General features: G+C 35.9%; 1 protein-coding gene across 4 annotated transcripts in view; it reads left to right on the forward strand.

Moving 5' to 3' along the window:
* LOC145684452 (golgin-45) overlaps window positions 1-15,653 on the forward strand; it is a 38,545-nt gene extending 22,892 nt beyond the window's left edge. For 3 of the 4 annotated variants that reach the window (XM_081756854.1, XM_081756855.1, XM_081756856.1), the window contains exons 6-7: window positions 1,676-1,898; window positions 7,518-15,653. In XM_081756854.1, coding sequence (XP_081612980.1) covers window positions 1,676-1,898; window positions 7,518-7,682 — 388 coding nt within the window. In that variant the 3' untranslated portion in view covers window positions 7,683-15,653. The remainder of the gene's footprint in view (window positions 1-1,675; window positions 1,899-7,517) is intronic. The other variant, XM_081756857.1, reaches the window with a different exon arrangement.
* The last annotated feature ends 1,603 nt before the right edge of the window (window positions 15,654-17,256 follow it).

Here is a 17,256-nt window from a genome sequence, read left to right on the forward strand (position 1 = left end):
CTATAGTGTTTCGGTGTTCCCTGATCCCTTCCTCAGCAGATCTGGATAAGTCACGTGGTCTCGCCAAGAAGTCCGCTCAGTTATTCGATTTCTGTGGGCGAAACATGTAACCGCGGCTGAAATTCACTGGTAGAGGTTTACAGAGAGACTGTAATGTCTCGTCAGAATGTCGCAGAATGGTGTCGAAAGTTCTAGTGGTGACTAGTAGAGAAAATGTCACCCAACGAGGAGCGCAGTGACCGACGCAGCACGGCATCAACAGATTTGAACACAACTCGCCTGTAAGAGCTGATTCAGGACAAGAGAAGAATCGCCTTTTTTCCTGTTCCCGTACTTGAAGGACCACCTAGAAGGCCATTGCTTCGCTTCAGGCGAAGAGGTGAAATACTTCATGACAACGTGGCTGAACTAATCACGCAAGGATAGAATTTTTACCAGGAGGGGATCTTCAAACTCATTCCACAATGTCACCAGTGCCTCAAACTGATATGGAGACTGTCCAAAAATAATCTAATGTATGTATTATTTGTTGGCTGTATTGGTTGTATGAAATAATGTATACATGTTTCACTGCAGGCTTTGTAACCTTATTTTCCGAGCACTTCTCGTAATATGATCATATAAATTCATTGCACTAGACTCCTCTTCTTTTGACAGTCTTATTGCTGTATCGCTGATGAATTTACGCACAGGATTTTTATGAAAACTTAACAGTTTTGTGCTACTGTATGTGCTGTTTTATAAGATTATAACTAGGGCTCGGAAGTTGAAGACCTAAAAATCGCCTAAAAAGGACCTATAAAAAGACCTAAAAATATCTTTTTAAAAAAGGACTTAAAAAGTGGACAAAAGGACGTAAAAATAAGACCCAATTTAGTTAGAATTAAATGTGTAATGGATATAATGTTCAAGAAATACAAGCTTCTGGTGGGGTTAACGGTCTGTCCTTCTTCCACAAACTGAAATACAAACTAAAATAAGAAAACTTTCCCACCCTCACTCCCTCTTGCAGGAGGACATTGTAACGCCTCCTTATCTGACTTGTAATTGTTGCAGATCTGGTCTTATCAGTCCACTCGTGGAAGAATGTCTTATCTTTTGAATTTTCTTATTAAAGAAAAGATGTTGAAGAGGAGTTGGTGATTCGAGTTAATGACCAGTAAATTTATTGTCGAGAGACCTATGAAAAGCTTAAAAAAGACCAATAAACAAAAAGAACGAGAAAGGCAAAAAAGGACAAATAAAATCCGCCATTTTCTGGCCTACAATGACCCAAAATGAACATATATTATGTTAAGCCTCGTCTTCGGCCACTCGTAAAAAAGAGGATTTTCCCTCAACTTCAGGGCCTTAATTATAACATTTCACAAACTTAGTAATGAGCAAGATTATCACAAGATTATGTCTTCACAAAAATCTTGTGCATTAATTTTTTGCAGCAACAAAACTTTCAAAAGAAGAGGATATTGGTCCAAGGAATTTATATTAAATAGTGTAAGATAATATTATAAGAACTGAGATGAATTACACGTGAGTTACCCTGCGAAGAAGAGTACAATTAATAGCACATTAAATATTAGATGCAGAAATTAAATAAGTATGTGTACAAATTATTGCAAACATGCGTCAATTCATACACGCTTAAATAATTGTTTATTGTATTGTTCTGTTGCAGGAAACTGAAAATCCTCCGCGACAATTTTGATCCAGCATCTGGTCACAATGTAAGGAAGTGTGATCTTCCTTCCTCGAATCTTATAGATCTGGCAGCAGCGAATTTGAAGCTGAGCGAAGCGTTGTCACTTCATTTGTTAGGCTCAAGGAGTGATCTACAAAACAAACAAGTTGACATTACTGGATTAGACATGCAGACATGTGCTGAAAAGATGGCGGAACAAGTGAGACTTTTTTTTTTCTATTACTGCTTACGTTAGACGTAATTTTTTCTATATATATATAAAAAAAAGTTCAACGTCCCATGATTATGCACAGAGGCTACAGGAGACGATGATCATTAATGAACGGAATGGTGGGAGAAAAGGAAAAACTCTGAGAAAACACACGCACACAGTATTTATCCACTACAAGGCCAACTGGCGCGAGTTGGGATCTAATTAGAGACCCCATAGACTTGAGATATCGACAGAAGTAATAGCATATAGGATGTTAAGGTTTTCGTGTTTGCGTAATACGCTTGTATATTAATTATAGTAAAATTACAGTACTTTATCTTAACCTTCAAACGACCATTGACGCAACTACTGCTTCCAGACTTTAAACCTTAATAGCTCAGCTCATAATGTAGCTAGGAAGATAATTTCCGTATCAATGTGTTTCGGAAGAATGAAGCTTTCCGCCGATATGCATGTTATGTATGTGGGGCTACCACGGCGAAGTTTTTTCATCAGGACTATTTAGGGGCTATTCACCCCTTTGGAAGTACACTCATAAAAATTGATATGTGAAGCAATGAAGTAGTCCACTACATAGTAATACCCTGTACGTGTACTTGTTGCTTATACGGGGGTAGAGGGGAGACTTTGTGTCTTAGCTTTTTAACGTAAATTACATGTAGTTCCAGGGCGGTTCCATATAGGACTTCTTCTAAGAATATGCCGAGAATTGCACAAATATTACCTCGTTGGAATCAATGTTCCATAATCTTTCCAACAATGCATCAATCATGACTCTGTGATAATTAAGAGGGTTATCACGACCGCAGTCCTTCGGAAATAATATACAATGCGTTTTTGTAGGAATTTCGTTCTGAATTTTTATCTCGCTTTGTATTGCAATAATTGCTACTATTTTTAAAAGTATTATTGTCACAAGTGTGTTGCCTACACATTAACATCATTTTGCCAGCGTAGGATGATTGGAAAGGTTGCCAGGTTCCGCCAAATTCTATTTTTTTTTTCAATTTTTTTTAGGACTTCTTGTTTCTTCTTCTTCTTCTACGAATAGAGCGGGAATTGCACAAACGTTATCTCGTTAAAATTTGTGTTCCATAAGCTTTCCAACGATGTATCAATAATTAGGGAAGGCCACCAGGGCTTCCAAAGTAAGAGTCTACGATTCATTTCGATGTCTTATCTGCTGACATTATCTTCCGGACCACAATAAGTTGAAGTTACTAGACGAGTTGCTTGATTTTTACATTTAGTTTTCTCTTAAATCACCAAATTAATAAACTTGACTTCATAAAAATTGAAAACTTCCAGAACTATTCATTAATTGAAATTCATTAATAGAAAAAAAAAACTGAGAAAAAGGTACTTAACTGATGTGCAAACTTATTAGAGAGTATTATTCTTCAAAACAATTTTCATGATAGATCAGAATTGCCAATTACTGTTTCTGTTGAATTTTAGAGAAGGATGAAAATTTGCTGAAAAATTCTTAGAACACCAATATGAAAGATTTTTCTATTGAAATGAGTGCTTCCGGAACTAAATTTATGATAAGTAAGTTGTTTTGGTGTTTCTAACGTAAGCTTAATAACATAATCTCAATTTTTATCAAGTGAGCCACCATCCTGATTAAGTTCAGACTCTTTAGTTCTAATAAAGTAAGATTCAGAAGTAAATTTTTCGATGTGCGAAGTAGTTTTGTACAGCAATTGTACGTTTTTAGTAGTGTGCTTTAATGTGGATAAATGTTTTATTAGACATGATACTGCGAGATCGTAGCCCTGTGATTCTTTCAAACGTTACTTATTTCTACTTGCAATATTCCATTTTGTCATTCCAATGTAAATTTTAAGGCATTGACAAGAGACTAAAAAGAATCCTGCAAAACTTTGATTCCACCAGTAGCGTAGCGTGATATTCAGGAAAGGGAATGCCAAAGTCAGTCATTTATGACACAGTACTACTGCAATCAGCAAAACACAAAGCTCTAGAGAGGGAAAGTACAGGGATATAAAGTCCGTTATTCTAAACACTAAATAAAATGAATCTTAAGTCATCTTTAGGTTCCTTTAATTAGTTTTTAAGACATACTTTCTCTCTTATTCTTCTGGCTAGGACCTTAAGTAAAACAAATGTTCAGTAGTTCTAAAATTAGTTTTGCTGCATGTCATAAAAGAAAGGTTGATTCGGAGTTTAGCGCCCCGTTCAACACTGAGGCTATTTGAGACGTGGACCTTCAGCTTAACGTGGGATTCAAACAAAATAAGCTCCCACCTGTAATCGATCTCGGGTCTCTCGTGTTCCTGGTTTGATCCCCGGTCAAGTAAGCTTGTGGTGGACAACATCACGTCTATGGGTTTTCTTGGGGTTCTCCCGTTTCCTCCCACTTTCTTATTCCACTAATTTTTCCGTCATCATTCACTTGCTTTAATCAGTGTCTCTTTTAGACAAAAGGACATAATCGTGGAACGTTAAACTGAAAGATTTTAATTTCATTTTTCGTGTCTGCCATAGGAAAGGTGCATGTTCTAACCATGTAAGCACGAGAGACTTCATGAATCCATATACATGCGATCAATAGTGTACTCAAAAGGGCTTTCCAGATTTTAACCTCCCCTCCCGAACAAGATGTTGTGAAAAGATAGAATTTTAAAGATATGCATTTGGGAGCCCCTTTGATGAAATTCTGCATACGCTACAGCGTGTGATAAGGCTGATGAAGAGAAGATGATGGTTTCGAATTGCAGCAAAGCATTGGGAGGTAGTATAATTCAAATTACATATTCTCTTAAGTACATTACACAAATTGTCTTGTAATCTATTACAACTAATACCATACTAGGATAAGAAAGAAATATTTAATTTATTTATTTCTTTAACGCAGTGGCGTATTTACGATTTTCTTTCGGGGAGGGCTTTGCCTGAAAATGTGAAAATTCTGCAAGATATTTCATATACTTTACTATAGTAAGTAAGATTTCGGAGGGGGGGCTTAAGCCCGGAAGCTCCCCCTAAATACGCCACTGCTTTAACGCCTCATGGTTATACCCTTTAGGCTAAAGGAGACGGATGGTTAATGACTATGAAATGATTAGAGAATACAGTACTCTCTCGATTATCCGAGCTAATGTGGACCGGATCTAACTCGGATAAGCAAAAACTCGGTTGATATGGGTGGATACATAGAAACTTCTCTACATCATTTATTATTGTTGTTTATTGATTATTTCTCTTTATTAGATGATTCATTATTATTGTATTTATTATTTTTATTGGACGTACAGTACATATAATTATACATACATACACAAGGAATAAAATACTGTTGAGCATACAAATAAACCCTGTGTTTTTTAAGAGAAGTCTTTGATAGTCTTCTGTTTCATTAAGCTGTTTCGGTTTTGGCCACTGTATTGCACAAACGTAGCAATATCATAATGTTAGCTGGTGTCGGTGTCTTGTCGTCTTGGTATTCGATCTAAAACAGTGCCTTCTCAAACTCAAGACGTGCAACAATTAAAAGTCGCTAGCTTAATTGTCAGGGGGAGTTATCATCTTTACGCCAGCTTTATGTTAGCTTTGTTGCTGAAAGAAAAGCCTGTAAACTGCTTATCATTGTAACCGGATTAGTTTTTAAATTTTTTTTGTTTGTTTGGATTAAGCTCGGATAACACGGAACTTCGGTTAATCGGGATTTCATTGCAATAATGTGAGAGGAAACGACAGAACATGTTAAAAAAAAAAAAAAAAAAAAAACTGTGTACAAATTCACATGGCCTGGAGTCGAACAAGGGACCCTTGCACCAGTGGTGAGCGTTAACCTAGAAAGGTCTCTTGTATTTTGTACACAATAACGCATAACAAGATCAAATATCATATTATGCTTTTTTTATGGGAGCTTGAATTGATATAAAACAAGGTAGTCCTGAATTTCAGATTTGATATTTTTCATTGTACAAACTTTGCTTGTAATAGACTTAAATCTGGTTTAAACTACTCGCTGAGGAAAACAAGAAGTTTATTGTAAAATAATATTAACATGTAAAAGTTTCACCAACTATCCACTTGCCTTCATAGACAGTATGAATACACACCGGTAGTGACAGATTTAATATAAAAGACGGCGAAAAGATCCCTGATTCCTGATTGATCACCATAGGATACTAGAGCCAATTCCCTTCCATGACAAACCAAAATATAATACAGAAACAAAAATTCGCTAATTTTCTCTTTCCCCTGTTGACATATCATATCATTCATAACTTATAACTAGGCCTAATCTAAATTACAAAACAACCATTATGAACAACTTCCTGAATATGAGTAACATATAAACAATAAATAATTTAATTTACAAAAATAAATCTGTACTATTAACTTATTTAATGTTTAAGGCTCTTTAAGAACTTATTCTACTATTCATCTATTTTATGTCCTGAATTCCAGTTCATAACTCTGTCGCCTTCTGTTTCAATAAATCTTGCATCTTTCCGTTTCTTGAATAACCTTCTCACCTCTTGGCCCAGCAGTTCCACTTCAATCAATTGAATATCCCGTGTCTCTTATGTGCTTGTATACTGTATCATCTTTGTATTGTTTTATTCGCTCTTTCCCGTTTTCCCAATAGTACATATCGCACTTACTACACTGGATCCTATATATATATAACTTCTTTCTCCATCATTCCCTCCTCCTCACTACACCAATGAATTTCCGAGAAAATTGTGCATGAATGTGATGTATCGCTTGCACCTATTCCCATTTAGAAACCGAAAATTTAATCCAATATGGCGGATCGAAGATGGTCGCTGGGGTGGGTAACATGTGTCAGAGAAGCATTACTTTATCTAATTTGTTTTACATATGCCCACATTCATGTCCGCTTACATATAAAGAAACTAAAAGTAATTTTGTGTCCGAGCGTTACTGTAGTGGATTATTGAATTCCGGGTATATGAAGGGCCATAAATATGCAAATTGGCGGTATGGGCCGCTAAAATTAGTACAGTACACATTGTGCTATGGAGAATTTTGCATTCGAATCAAATTTACACAAATTCCAAGGGTACACTTCGCGAATATACCTTGTGAGAGATCATGGAAGCCCTCTATCCCCTCCTTTGCTTTTCTTCTCTCACTATTCGTCTGCCTAATTCTTTTCTCCGTGTTACTAATGAAGTATTCGACGAAAATAACATTTTTTTTTTGAATCTGGGTTTTAATAACCCTGTCACATCACCAGTCTGGCGTCATGCTCACTCGACCTGATACATCATTCTTTCGACATCACCTTCACAATACCAGTCTAACATCACATTCACTCGATCGCGCACTCACAACATCCTTTCAACATGACGCTTACATCATCATTTCGACTTCACGCTCTGTAGATCTCACGTGAGCATGAGTTTCGAATTCATGAGCGCTAACCTCATGAGTTTCGAGAATTTTTGTTTCTGGCTACGTTTCCATTTCAGCACACAAAGGTTAATAACATTAAATGTAAGTTGGTCCTGAAAATTACTCAGTCGAACAGAAGTGTGGGACTAGAAAAACATAAGAATTGAAGGTTACTATCATAAGTATCTGTTCTGCTTGTTTTTACAGCTTCTGATGAACCACAACAATTTGCTCTCAGGACTACCGGACATCGCGTGCAGCGCTGTGATGGGAGCAGCTGTAGCGGTTGGTGGTCAACTCTTCATGCATTCAACTGGAGCGCCGCCTGTTTCGTGCTGTGCGCATTGCAGTGGTGAGATGAAGCTTCTGTAGAGGATGGCGAAATATTAATACTATTTTTTGTATAATACTGTTTTGTATTATGTACAGAGTGTACATATGTAATATTGAAAGTTAAATACAGGAATATATTAAGGAAAGAAGCTAGGTAAGGAAATAAATGTAGACAAACAAACAAGCAAACAAAAGGGAATTAATAGGTACTCTTGAATTAGGAAACAATGTACTATACTAATTGGAAGTTAACAAATGAAGGACAGTAGAAAACTGTAGAGGAGAAATAGGTATTTCGTACCTATTTTCATAGTACACCCTCCCCCCATGGCAAAGGCAAATGTGAATTCCGCGTGGCTTTGATTCGCGGTATCACAAACATAGAAGATAGAACCCCAAGTAATGGTTCGAATTCCACTTTTTTCCCTTCAACGACCAAATTTCCTTCATGAACTGAAGTGTTAAAGATACTTTCGTACTTCTCTTCGGGTCTTAACTGCAAGCTTTACTAAATCAAATAGTGTAGAAACTGTTTATGGTGTATGATTACAACAGTCCATTGCATTATGAATAAAAATTACGTGTGCATAGAACCTAGTGATACATTGAAATGTATTTAGTAGTTAATACTATAAATCGTTAAACAGTTAAATAGTATGTCCCGGATCATGTAACCTCTGTACTTAAAAGGGGCAGGGCTTTTGACACCATAGTAAGCAATCAATTTTGTACGTAGGATGAAAGATACGTTATTTTTATTTTTTATTATTTTTGTTTTTAAGAAAATGCAAAACAAGATAGTATTTGATTTTTTAAAAGGCACTTTTGGAAAAAAAATTGAAAATTTTCATATTTGTATCACCTAAATAAAGTAGATGGATATCAACTTGAAAATTTTAATAATAATAATAATTCACCGAACTCTCTTTAATTCGAAGTGTAAGGGGACACGAAAACTATTCGAATTATTAAAAAAAAAAAAAAAAAAAAAAAAGTGTACTTTTAAGTGAAATCAGGGGAACAAACAGCAGTGGGTTTTACTTTTAAGGCACCATGTCATTTCCTTGATCCAATACTGCAAACACCAGTCAGTCACACATAAACAAACACGTACATGGAAAACACATTTAGAAATACCACATACACTGAATTAATTACTGTATACATGACTAACCATCTTAATTGTCTGTTCTGTTCTCACTTGAAGAAATTGGTGTTTTTAGTTTGCTTCGATTTGTTTGCGTTCATACAACATACAAAATCTTCAGTTTCAGTTTTTACGTGAAATACGTCACTATTAGTAATGCTTACTTGACATTCAATATATATATATATATATATATTAATTTGCGGGAGCCGCGGTAGTTCAATGGTAGAGCGTTCACCTCTGGTGCATGGGGTCCTTCGTCCAATCCCAGCTCGTGCCAAGTGAATTTTGTGGTGGACAAGCACCGTGTGCGTGAGTTTTCATGGGGTTCTCCCGTTTCCTTCCTCTTTATTCATTCCACCATTGCATTCATTTCTCATCACCGTCTCTTTTAACCTAGCCGGCATAATCGTGGGACGTAAAACTAAAAAGATTTTTTTTTCCATTTCGATCCCAGTCTTTGTTAGTTTGTAGGAGATATCTTGTCTGTGGATTCTCTCGGGATCTGCCTTTCCTCCCACATTCTCATTCCACAAATTCTTGCATAATCATTGGCTTCCGTTAATCATGTGACTCCTTTAGCGTACAGGTTATAATCGTGGAACGGAAAACTAAAAATTTCAATAATTCCTTTCCTTCTTGATCTTGACCTACTGATCTTCCAATCAGAGCTTGCAGTCCATCATTGTTTTCGAATGTATTTGGTCAAACCTTATACGTTCAAAGTGATTTTCAGGTGATTTGTACTTATACATTCTTTCCATTATGTACCTTAGTTTGTTTTCAAAATCCTTGTAATTATTATTTATTGGCCAAGATAATAAATGCCTGAAACGTCAGTCTCAGAACTGAAAGGGTCTATCTGGTTGCAGTAATGTGAACAGACTTTGCAAGAGATGGCTGAAATGTAGATTCTATATTCAAAAGCAAATTGTCCTAGAATAGATGGAACATAGTCAAAAAATGCACGAAACATTAACATTAATGTCAGTGGGAAATCAATGAAAAACATAATTCTTCCACTTATCTCAAAAACCAAAAGAGGGAGAAGGCTGAAATTCAGCGTAAATATAGAAGAAACTATGTACATTCTATATTCCAAAAGCAAATGATCCTAAAATCGATAGAACGTAGTCAAAAAGCACGAAACATTAACATTAATGTCAGTGGGAAATCAATGAAAAACATAAATCCTCCACTTATCTTGAAAACCAAAAGAGGGAGAAGGCTGAAATTCAACTTAAATATAGAACGGACAATGTAGATTCTACATTCAAAGAGGAAATTGTCCTAAAAATGGATGGGACATAGTAAAAAAAGGCCACGAAATATGAACATTAAAGTCAATGGTAAATCAGTGAAACAAATGAAGTCCACATATCTCAAAAATTACAATAAGGAGATGGCTAATTGAAAGCTTATTACAAAGACATAATGAAGAGCTTAAAAACGATGTATAGCACGTAAGGTAAATATGGATAGAACATTGTCAAAAGTCAAGTTGTCTGAGTAACATCAATAATAATGATAAAGTACATGCATCTTCTGAGAATTACCCAGGGCGCCCCACGCGGAGGTTACGTGCTTGAAATATCTCACATCTGGATTTGGAATCTCCAGACTTGATTTAGCACGAAACGTGACTTTTAACGTGATCACGTGACAGTCTGGTCCTTATGGCAAACCGGATAGCCCCTTTCGTGCCGCCGCCAGGAATTGAACTTCGAACTACCATTTTTCGGTGGGAGGTCTTGTGTTTCGGATCCTGCATTAAGCTATAAGCCCACGTCTTATATAGCCTCGCTGTTAAAGGATACGTTAAATTTACTACTCAAGCAACCGATCCGGATTACCACGCACAACAGTGGTTAACCTAATAAACATTTTCTGCTCGGGAACGGAATTGTTGTTGAAGTCAATGTCTCACAGTCTGTATTGCGACAATTGTAATATAGGTTAATACTAATTTATACAATAGGATGTTAATAAGAATTCTCATACGTGAAAACATGGGAAACGAACAAAATCTGAGCGGTTTCAGGACACACCTTACCTCTTTTTGAACGCATCTAAAGAAAATATCAGGGCTCATAGCGAGTCAAAAAACGAAAAGTTACTTTTTTTTTCAAGTTGGTCACTAGAAGCTACTTTTTTTCAAATTTGTCATTAAAAGTTACTTTTTTGGGAGGTAAAGTGACTTTTTCGTGTGATTTATGTTTTGCATTGGCAGTTTTCTAAGAAAAATATAAAAATAAAAGAAAAAAGGCAGAAACTTGTTACTCATTACTCTTCTGAAAACTTCAGTATTTGCTGCCACATGTGAAACAGTCAGCTTTGTTCTCACTTCAGCTTTTATTCTTTCTAAAGCACAGTGGATGGTTGGTGGATGCTTAAGCTCTCATGGTGGGGTTGAGAACCCTTCTGTGTCTATTCTTTCTTCTGTTATAATAGACTTTGTTTTCTCTCGTAATAGCTAACGCTCCGCTCAACGTTGTGTGTGTGTTTGTGTGGTTCACCATGTTCTTCTTGTGTTATGCTGCTTGTATGTTCTTCTTAAGAGTAGGTGATGAATTTGAATATTTCATGACTTTGAGAACTCTCAATGCTAAGTTAAATATAATGTTTGGGATGGAGAAATTCGGAAATAGGCCAGAACTGGTTCCACTTACTCAGAAGTTTCTTACATCTGCTACTTCTACTTACCGTAACTACAAAGCATACTTAGAAAACCTAAGAAAGGAGGAAGCTCAAAAAGAAGAAGTTAAAAAAGAAAAGATGAAACAAAACAGCAAACGAAGAGAGAGGTGATGGAGAAATTGACAAAGGAAAAAAGGAGCATGATGAGATTTTGGTCACTTTTTCGTGTGCTTTTGGTCACTTTTTCGTGTACTTTTGGCCACTTTTCAACTATTTACAAGAGACTAGACCACTATGAGCCCTGAAATATATATTCCTATATAAAAGACACTCTAGAGGTCATGGGATAAACTTGTAGTTCGATAGTAACATTTCCTTCTCTTCGTAATGAAAAGTCCTTCACGTAAAATCACAAATCTCAAACGCCCAATTGACGATCTTGAACGAACATTCAATTAATGGTCTTGAACTGCGAATCACTCAACAAACTTACGATGATCTAATATATGTCGATATTATTAAGTATCCTGCCTGTTGGCATGAATCTTCTGGGACTAATGAGATACTGTTTTTAGCTTTGCGCCTGGAAACATTTCTTCCACGCTTCTCGATCTTCAGCTTCCTCTTTTAATTCCAAATATTTTCTTCTATTTTCCAAATCAACGATCAGTTGTGTTCTTCCTATTCCTCGCTTTCCTTCCATCTTTCCTTCTGTGGCGGTATGAAGAAGACAATTTCTTTGCAAGATTTGTCTGATCCAGTTGGCCCTCCTACGCAGGATGCTCACTAAAAGCGTCCTCTTATCTCTTATCCGTTTTAAAACATCTTCGTTTGTTACCCTCTCTGTCTATTTTACCTTCTCCATCTTTCTCTAACACCACATGTCGAAGCTCTAAATATTTCTTCTCTAACTTGGAGTTTCTAATTCATGTATGATCAGTGTTTTCTTTCTTCTTGCATGCAGTATGTAATAAGCAAATACATTACATACACAATTAATTATAATTGTCACTGATATATGGTGTTTATTGGGCAAAACACTCCAAACAATGAAGATTCATCTTAGACTGGAGAAATGCTTATCCTTCAATTTTCATTATAATTTGGCCATGGAAAAAAAAACGCCTGAGAGACACGCAACCCATGTATACAACTGTGTGGTGTTGGAATATATAACTCGGAGGATATGATGCTTTAAAATTTCAATACTTCCAGTGTCGTCCTAAAAATGCAATAAGGAAATAACGGCTATGTTTTTTAAATATTCAATTAGAACTGGACAATTTACACAAAATTTGAAATCGACCAGCGGAAACGGCATGTTTCTAGCTCTTGTGGTTTTCAAGATCTCATTGTAGAAAGGATTGGAGACAAACATATAAACTTTTCTTTGGAGACAAACATATAAACCTAGCATTTTAATATATAGATTGTGATGTACCTTTGTTGTTTTCTTTCCCTTCAGTTGTTTGTTTGTCTATTTGAAATGAGTGTATTTACATTCAACTACTTAATTCCCACTAGAAATAATAATTAGAAAAGAGGCTGTGTATTTTTTAGAGGATTTTGATGTCGCGTTAAGATATAACACTACTTAGATTCCATTCTTCCAACGATGTAGACGGATTTGAAGACGTGCGAGATGACGAGAAAATGTGATATAAAGTAAGTAATTAATTACATATTGTGAGTTTGTTCGAAGTAAAGTACATTCAAGGTAAGAAGGTTTGAGTTGTGAATTGCTTAGTGAAATGCATGAGGTTAAAAGGTATTATTTTCTTGTAATAGTTATTGTATAATAGAAAGGAAAGCAATATTTATCGAATATACATAATGTATTATACTATATGTTTTAGAATAGTTTGGGCTTCCTGTTTTATTTATTATTTTATTGCAAATACCAACACTCAATTTTTTATTTCTCGTGTGCAAATATGCCTTCCTTTACCTGTCCAGCCCTTTGCTACATCGAAATATGTATTTTTAATTGTTTAATCACTTGTACAGTGTTCGTAAAGCCTTTTTTTTGTTACATTTGGATGCACCGCGGTAATCACGTGATTGATTTACATAGAATAATATTTAGAATGTGAGGGATCACGATGGGTCAGTTGTGTAGCTCTCACCTCTGCTGCTAGGGGCCCTGGCTCGATCCAAAGCCATTCGAGTTTATGGTGAACAACATCGTGTCCGTGAGTTTTCTCGGGATTTTCCCGTTTCTTCCCACATTCACATTCCACCATTTATTTTTCAGTCATTTACTTTCATTAATTATCCGTGTCCTTTAGCCTACACCTTTCGTTTCATTCCATTTTAGTGTCCACTTTATCCCAAACATACATTAACGTAAAGACAGTACTTAACGTTTCCAAGTCGGTTTCAGAATATTAGGAACACCAAGCTTGGTCCAACAGAAACTCAATATTTCAGTTGTAAAACGGTGCGTATGCAAATAGTGTTCCTTTGTCGAAAAAAAGAAATATAGTGAAGTAATTAGTAGATGCGCTGCCAAACATTACAACACGTATATTCCAGTATTAAATATATGGGAGAGTTTTTCGGTCATCGTTTCTCAACATCGCAGTCAATCAAAGATAATATTGGCGACAGTTATTAGCATACCAAGTCAATAAAATTCGCTGGGGGGAGGTCAAAACAGATTACATAACTGGAAACTTTAAAAAATATATATATAAAATTCGAATGCCCCTCTAATCGAAGGCTCCGCGTGACCCCGCATAGCGTAATCGCTATTCGATTCCCGATGGGGACAGTGGTTCAAAAAGTGTGAAAAGCTTTCGCAGGCCAGCCATCCTGAATGAGGTTTTCCTGGATTTTCCTCACTCATACCAGGCAATTGCCAGGATATTACCAAACAATCGTTCCAGGTCGCGTCCTTCTTTTTTCATTCTTCCTCTCAATTTCTTTGGGCAATGTGGTCATCCAGAGACGTCATCGCTCATACGTGACGGGCTAACATGGCCATAGATATAAAAAATCCAGAAATCTAATTCCTACTTCTGCTTGAAGACCCCACAAAGCTGAATTTGCTGGTGAAGCTACTACGATCGACGGACATTTGTCTTTATTTCGAAGATTCTCAAGTAATCGAATGGTTAGCAAGAGAGCTTTCTCTGTGCGTGGTCTCGTGTGTTTGTTCCAGTGGAAGCATGTGACTCGGTTAGAGGGACTGGAAGTTAGCATCCAGGCTCTTTCAGCCATAAACCTGCAGTTTAAGGTGGAATCCAAACCACCGTAATACGTTCAAATTTTTCAAAGCTCTCTCATCAGGAGTCGAAACCAGTACTCCACGAGCCAGTGGCACTCTAGCCACTAGACCAGCAGGGTAAGAATGTCGTGCCTCGAATCACATATTAAAGTCCTGGTGCAAGCCAAGTATAGCCAAAGATTCAACTCTAAAAACAAATTTTGTTATCTTGTTTCTAGCATGTACTTGAGTGGTGCAATTTGACAACTTTTACTTAAATACCTTCCGTAGTGTTTTTATGAGTTGAAACCTACTGTTCTTTTCTTCACCTGACAACGATCATAAAGTTCAAATGCATCCATTTATTGTATATTGTAAATCTTATTATTTCGTATGGTATTTTTTTCATTTATTTCATATATGCGTTCAAGCACTGATCAAGTTTTAAGTAGTAAAAGTTAGAGTTATTATTGATTTACACTCGAACACGAGAGCCGGGCTCTAATCTTGTATGCTCTCATGTGTTCAGTTTGATTGTTTGAGTATTGTAAAATTAGGAAAGCATATAAGGTAAATTTCAACCATATTTATTTACATTATAATTTAATGAGAGAAGCATTATAAACGAATTATCTTCCAGGAAAGTAAGATTGTTTTCAAATTCGTGTTGATAGATTATGAATCAAATGTATTCCAACAATTGGACTGGCTCAAAATATATACCGGTATATGTACTGTTTAAAACGGGAAAGTTGTATTCAAATATTTATATAAAGAATTTATCATTGGTGCTGGATTCGTGTAAACTTGAATGACTGAACTTGTAAACTGAAATGTTACTCAGTAAACACTTATACATCTTGAAGGATTTGTACGACAAATATGTGTTACACAAATGGCCTTTGATCAGAGCAGAATTATACTTAACTATGTTCTGTCAACTCTGTACTTCCTGAATTGTTTTATAGATGGTCTTTTATATATCGTTAAATTTCATAAATATATATTTTTATATGCAGTTATATTAGTTTTATTCCTATATGACAATGCCTTTGAAAGTGGCAGAAATACATATAAACATTAGAAAAACTATTTCCTTGATTATTCCCGTAAGTGTACTACAGCAGAGGTATGAACAGTTGAGAATTTAAAGTAGACACAGGCAGGGCCGGCCCTAAACAGTTTGCCGCCCCCCTTTCTCCAGAAAGAACAAATCTTGAAAACTACGATTTTAAGTATGTTACCCCATCATGAACAACGAGGGGAAGGGAGAAGCACTCGGACTCAGAAAGGCCTAAACACTACAAATACAATCTCGTTGTATCTGTTTTTTCTTTAAATAATAATCTATTATATTAGTGAAAAATAAACCAAACACGCCTGCAAAGGGAAGAGGGTAATCCTTTTTATAGAATTCAATTTCGAGCTTCAATCTCAATATATCAGTTTGTAAATCCAGTGTAATTAGCTCTTTTATTTTTATTTCTTGATGTTCCTTCTACATCTTTAATTTTTATTAAAATTACTTGTTTCAACCTTCAATGGTAAGGAACTTGCTTGTAACGAAGGCAAGACTAGTTTTCATATCGAAACTGTGATAAGTAATTAATGAAAGAGCGTTCGTTACTGTTCGAGAATTGAGTTCTTGTATTTGACAACAATCAAGCAATTCATGCTGGGATTCGTCTGACAATTTGCTTTAGCACTGTCCACATGACCTTAAACTAATGCGACCTAAACATGATTTATAAATGTAGTATTCAAATAGATCAGCTTAGTAAATTCAACTACCATAATCATGAAATCTGTTTCCAATAAGAAATATTTATTTTAAAATACATAGTTATGCCAGATTTTGCCGCCACGTACAAATGCACGTGTTGCATATATGGTAGAGCCGGCCCTGGATGTAGATTAAATAAATTGTAGATTATTCAATTTAATTAAAGATTATAATTTTTGAAAGGAGAAACGTCTCAATATATGAGTAACGCTGTTTTCTAATAGATAATAGTCGCCGCTCTACTAAGTTGGCTGCCTGCTTTTACCGTACATACTCGAATCTAAGACGCATTGTTCTGCGAAAATTTCAGGTATAAAATGGGGAGTGCGTCTTGGAATCGCATACAAAACCGCTCCAGCAATGGGGTTGACTAGAGTGTGTGCAAACAGTATGCCTGTGACGTCACACTTGTGAGATAGTACCTTTGTTTTCTTTTTAATCTTGACATTTAAATGTTTAGTTTGAACAAATAAACACGTATGATTTAATTTGTGCTGTCAAATTCTGAGTTTCTTCATTGAATATCTAGGATGCATCTTAGAATTGAATACAAGAAATTAGCAGAAGTTTAGAAATGGGGGTGTGTCTTAGATTCGAGTGTATACGTTATTTGAAAATGAATAATATGTTGACCATGAATTTGCTTTCACGTTTATTATTAGGACAATGACCATATTAAATGTAAATAGCGCTGTAACTACTTACAGCAAATCTACAATGTCATGCACAGTATCATTTACTAATTACTAGCTGAAATACCCATTCTTCGCATAGGGTCTGTATTTGGAAGTCAACGCCTATTGGAGTATCACCATTCATCTCAGCGACTGCGGAAACT

The sequence above is a fragment of the Thermobia domestica genome, chromosome 4 (genome assembly GCF_964235325.1).
Source record: "Thermobia domestica chromosome 4, izTheDome1.hap1.1, whole genome shotgun sequence".
Lineage (NCBI taxonomy): Eukaryota > Metazoa > Arthropoda > Insecta > Zygentoma > Lepismatidae > Thermobia > Thermobia domestica.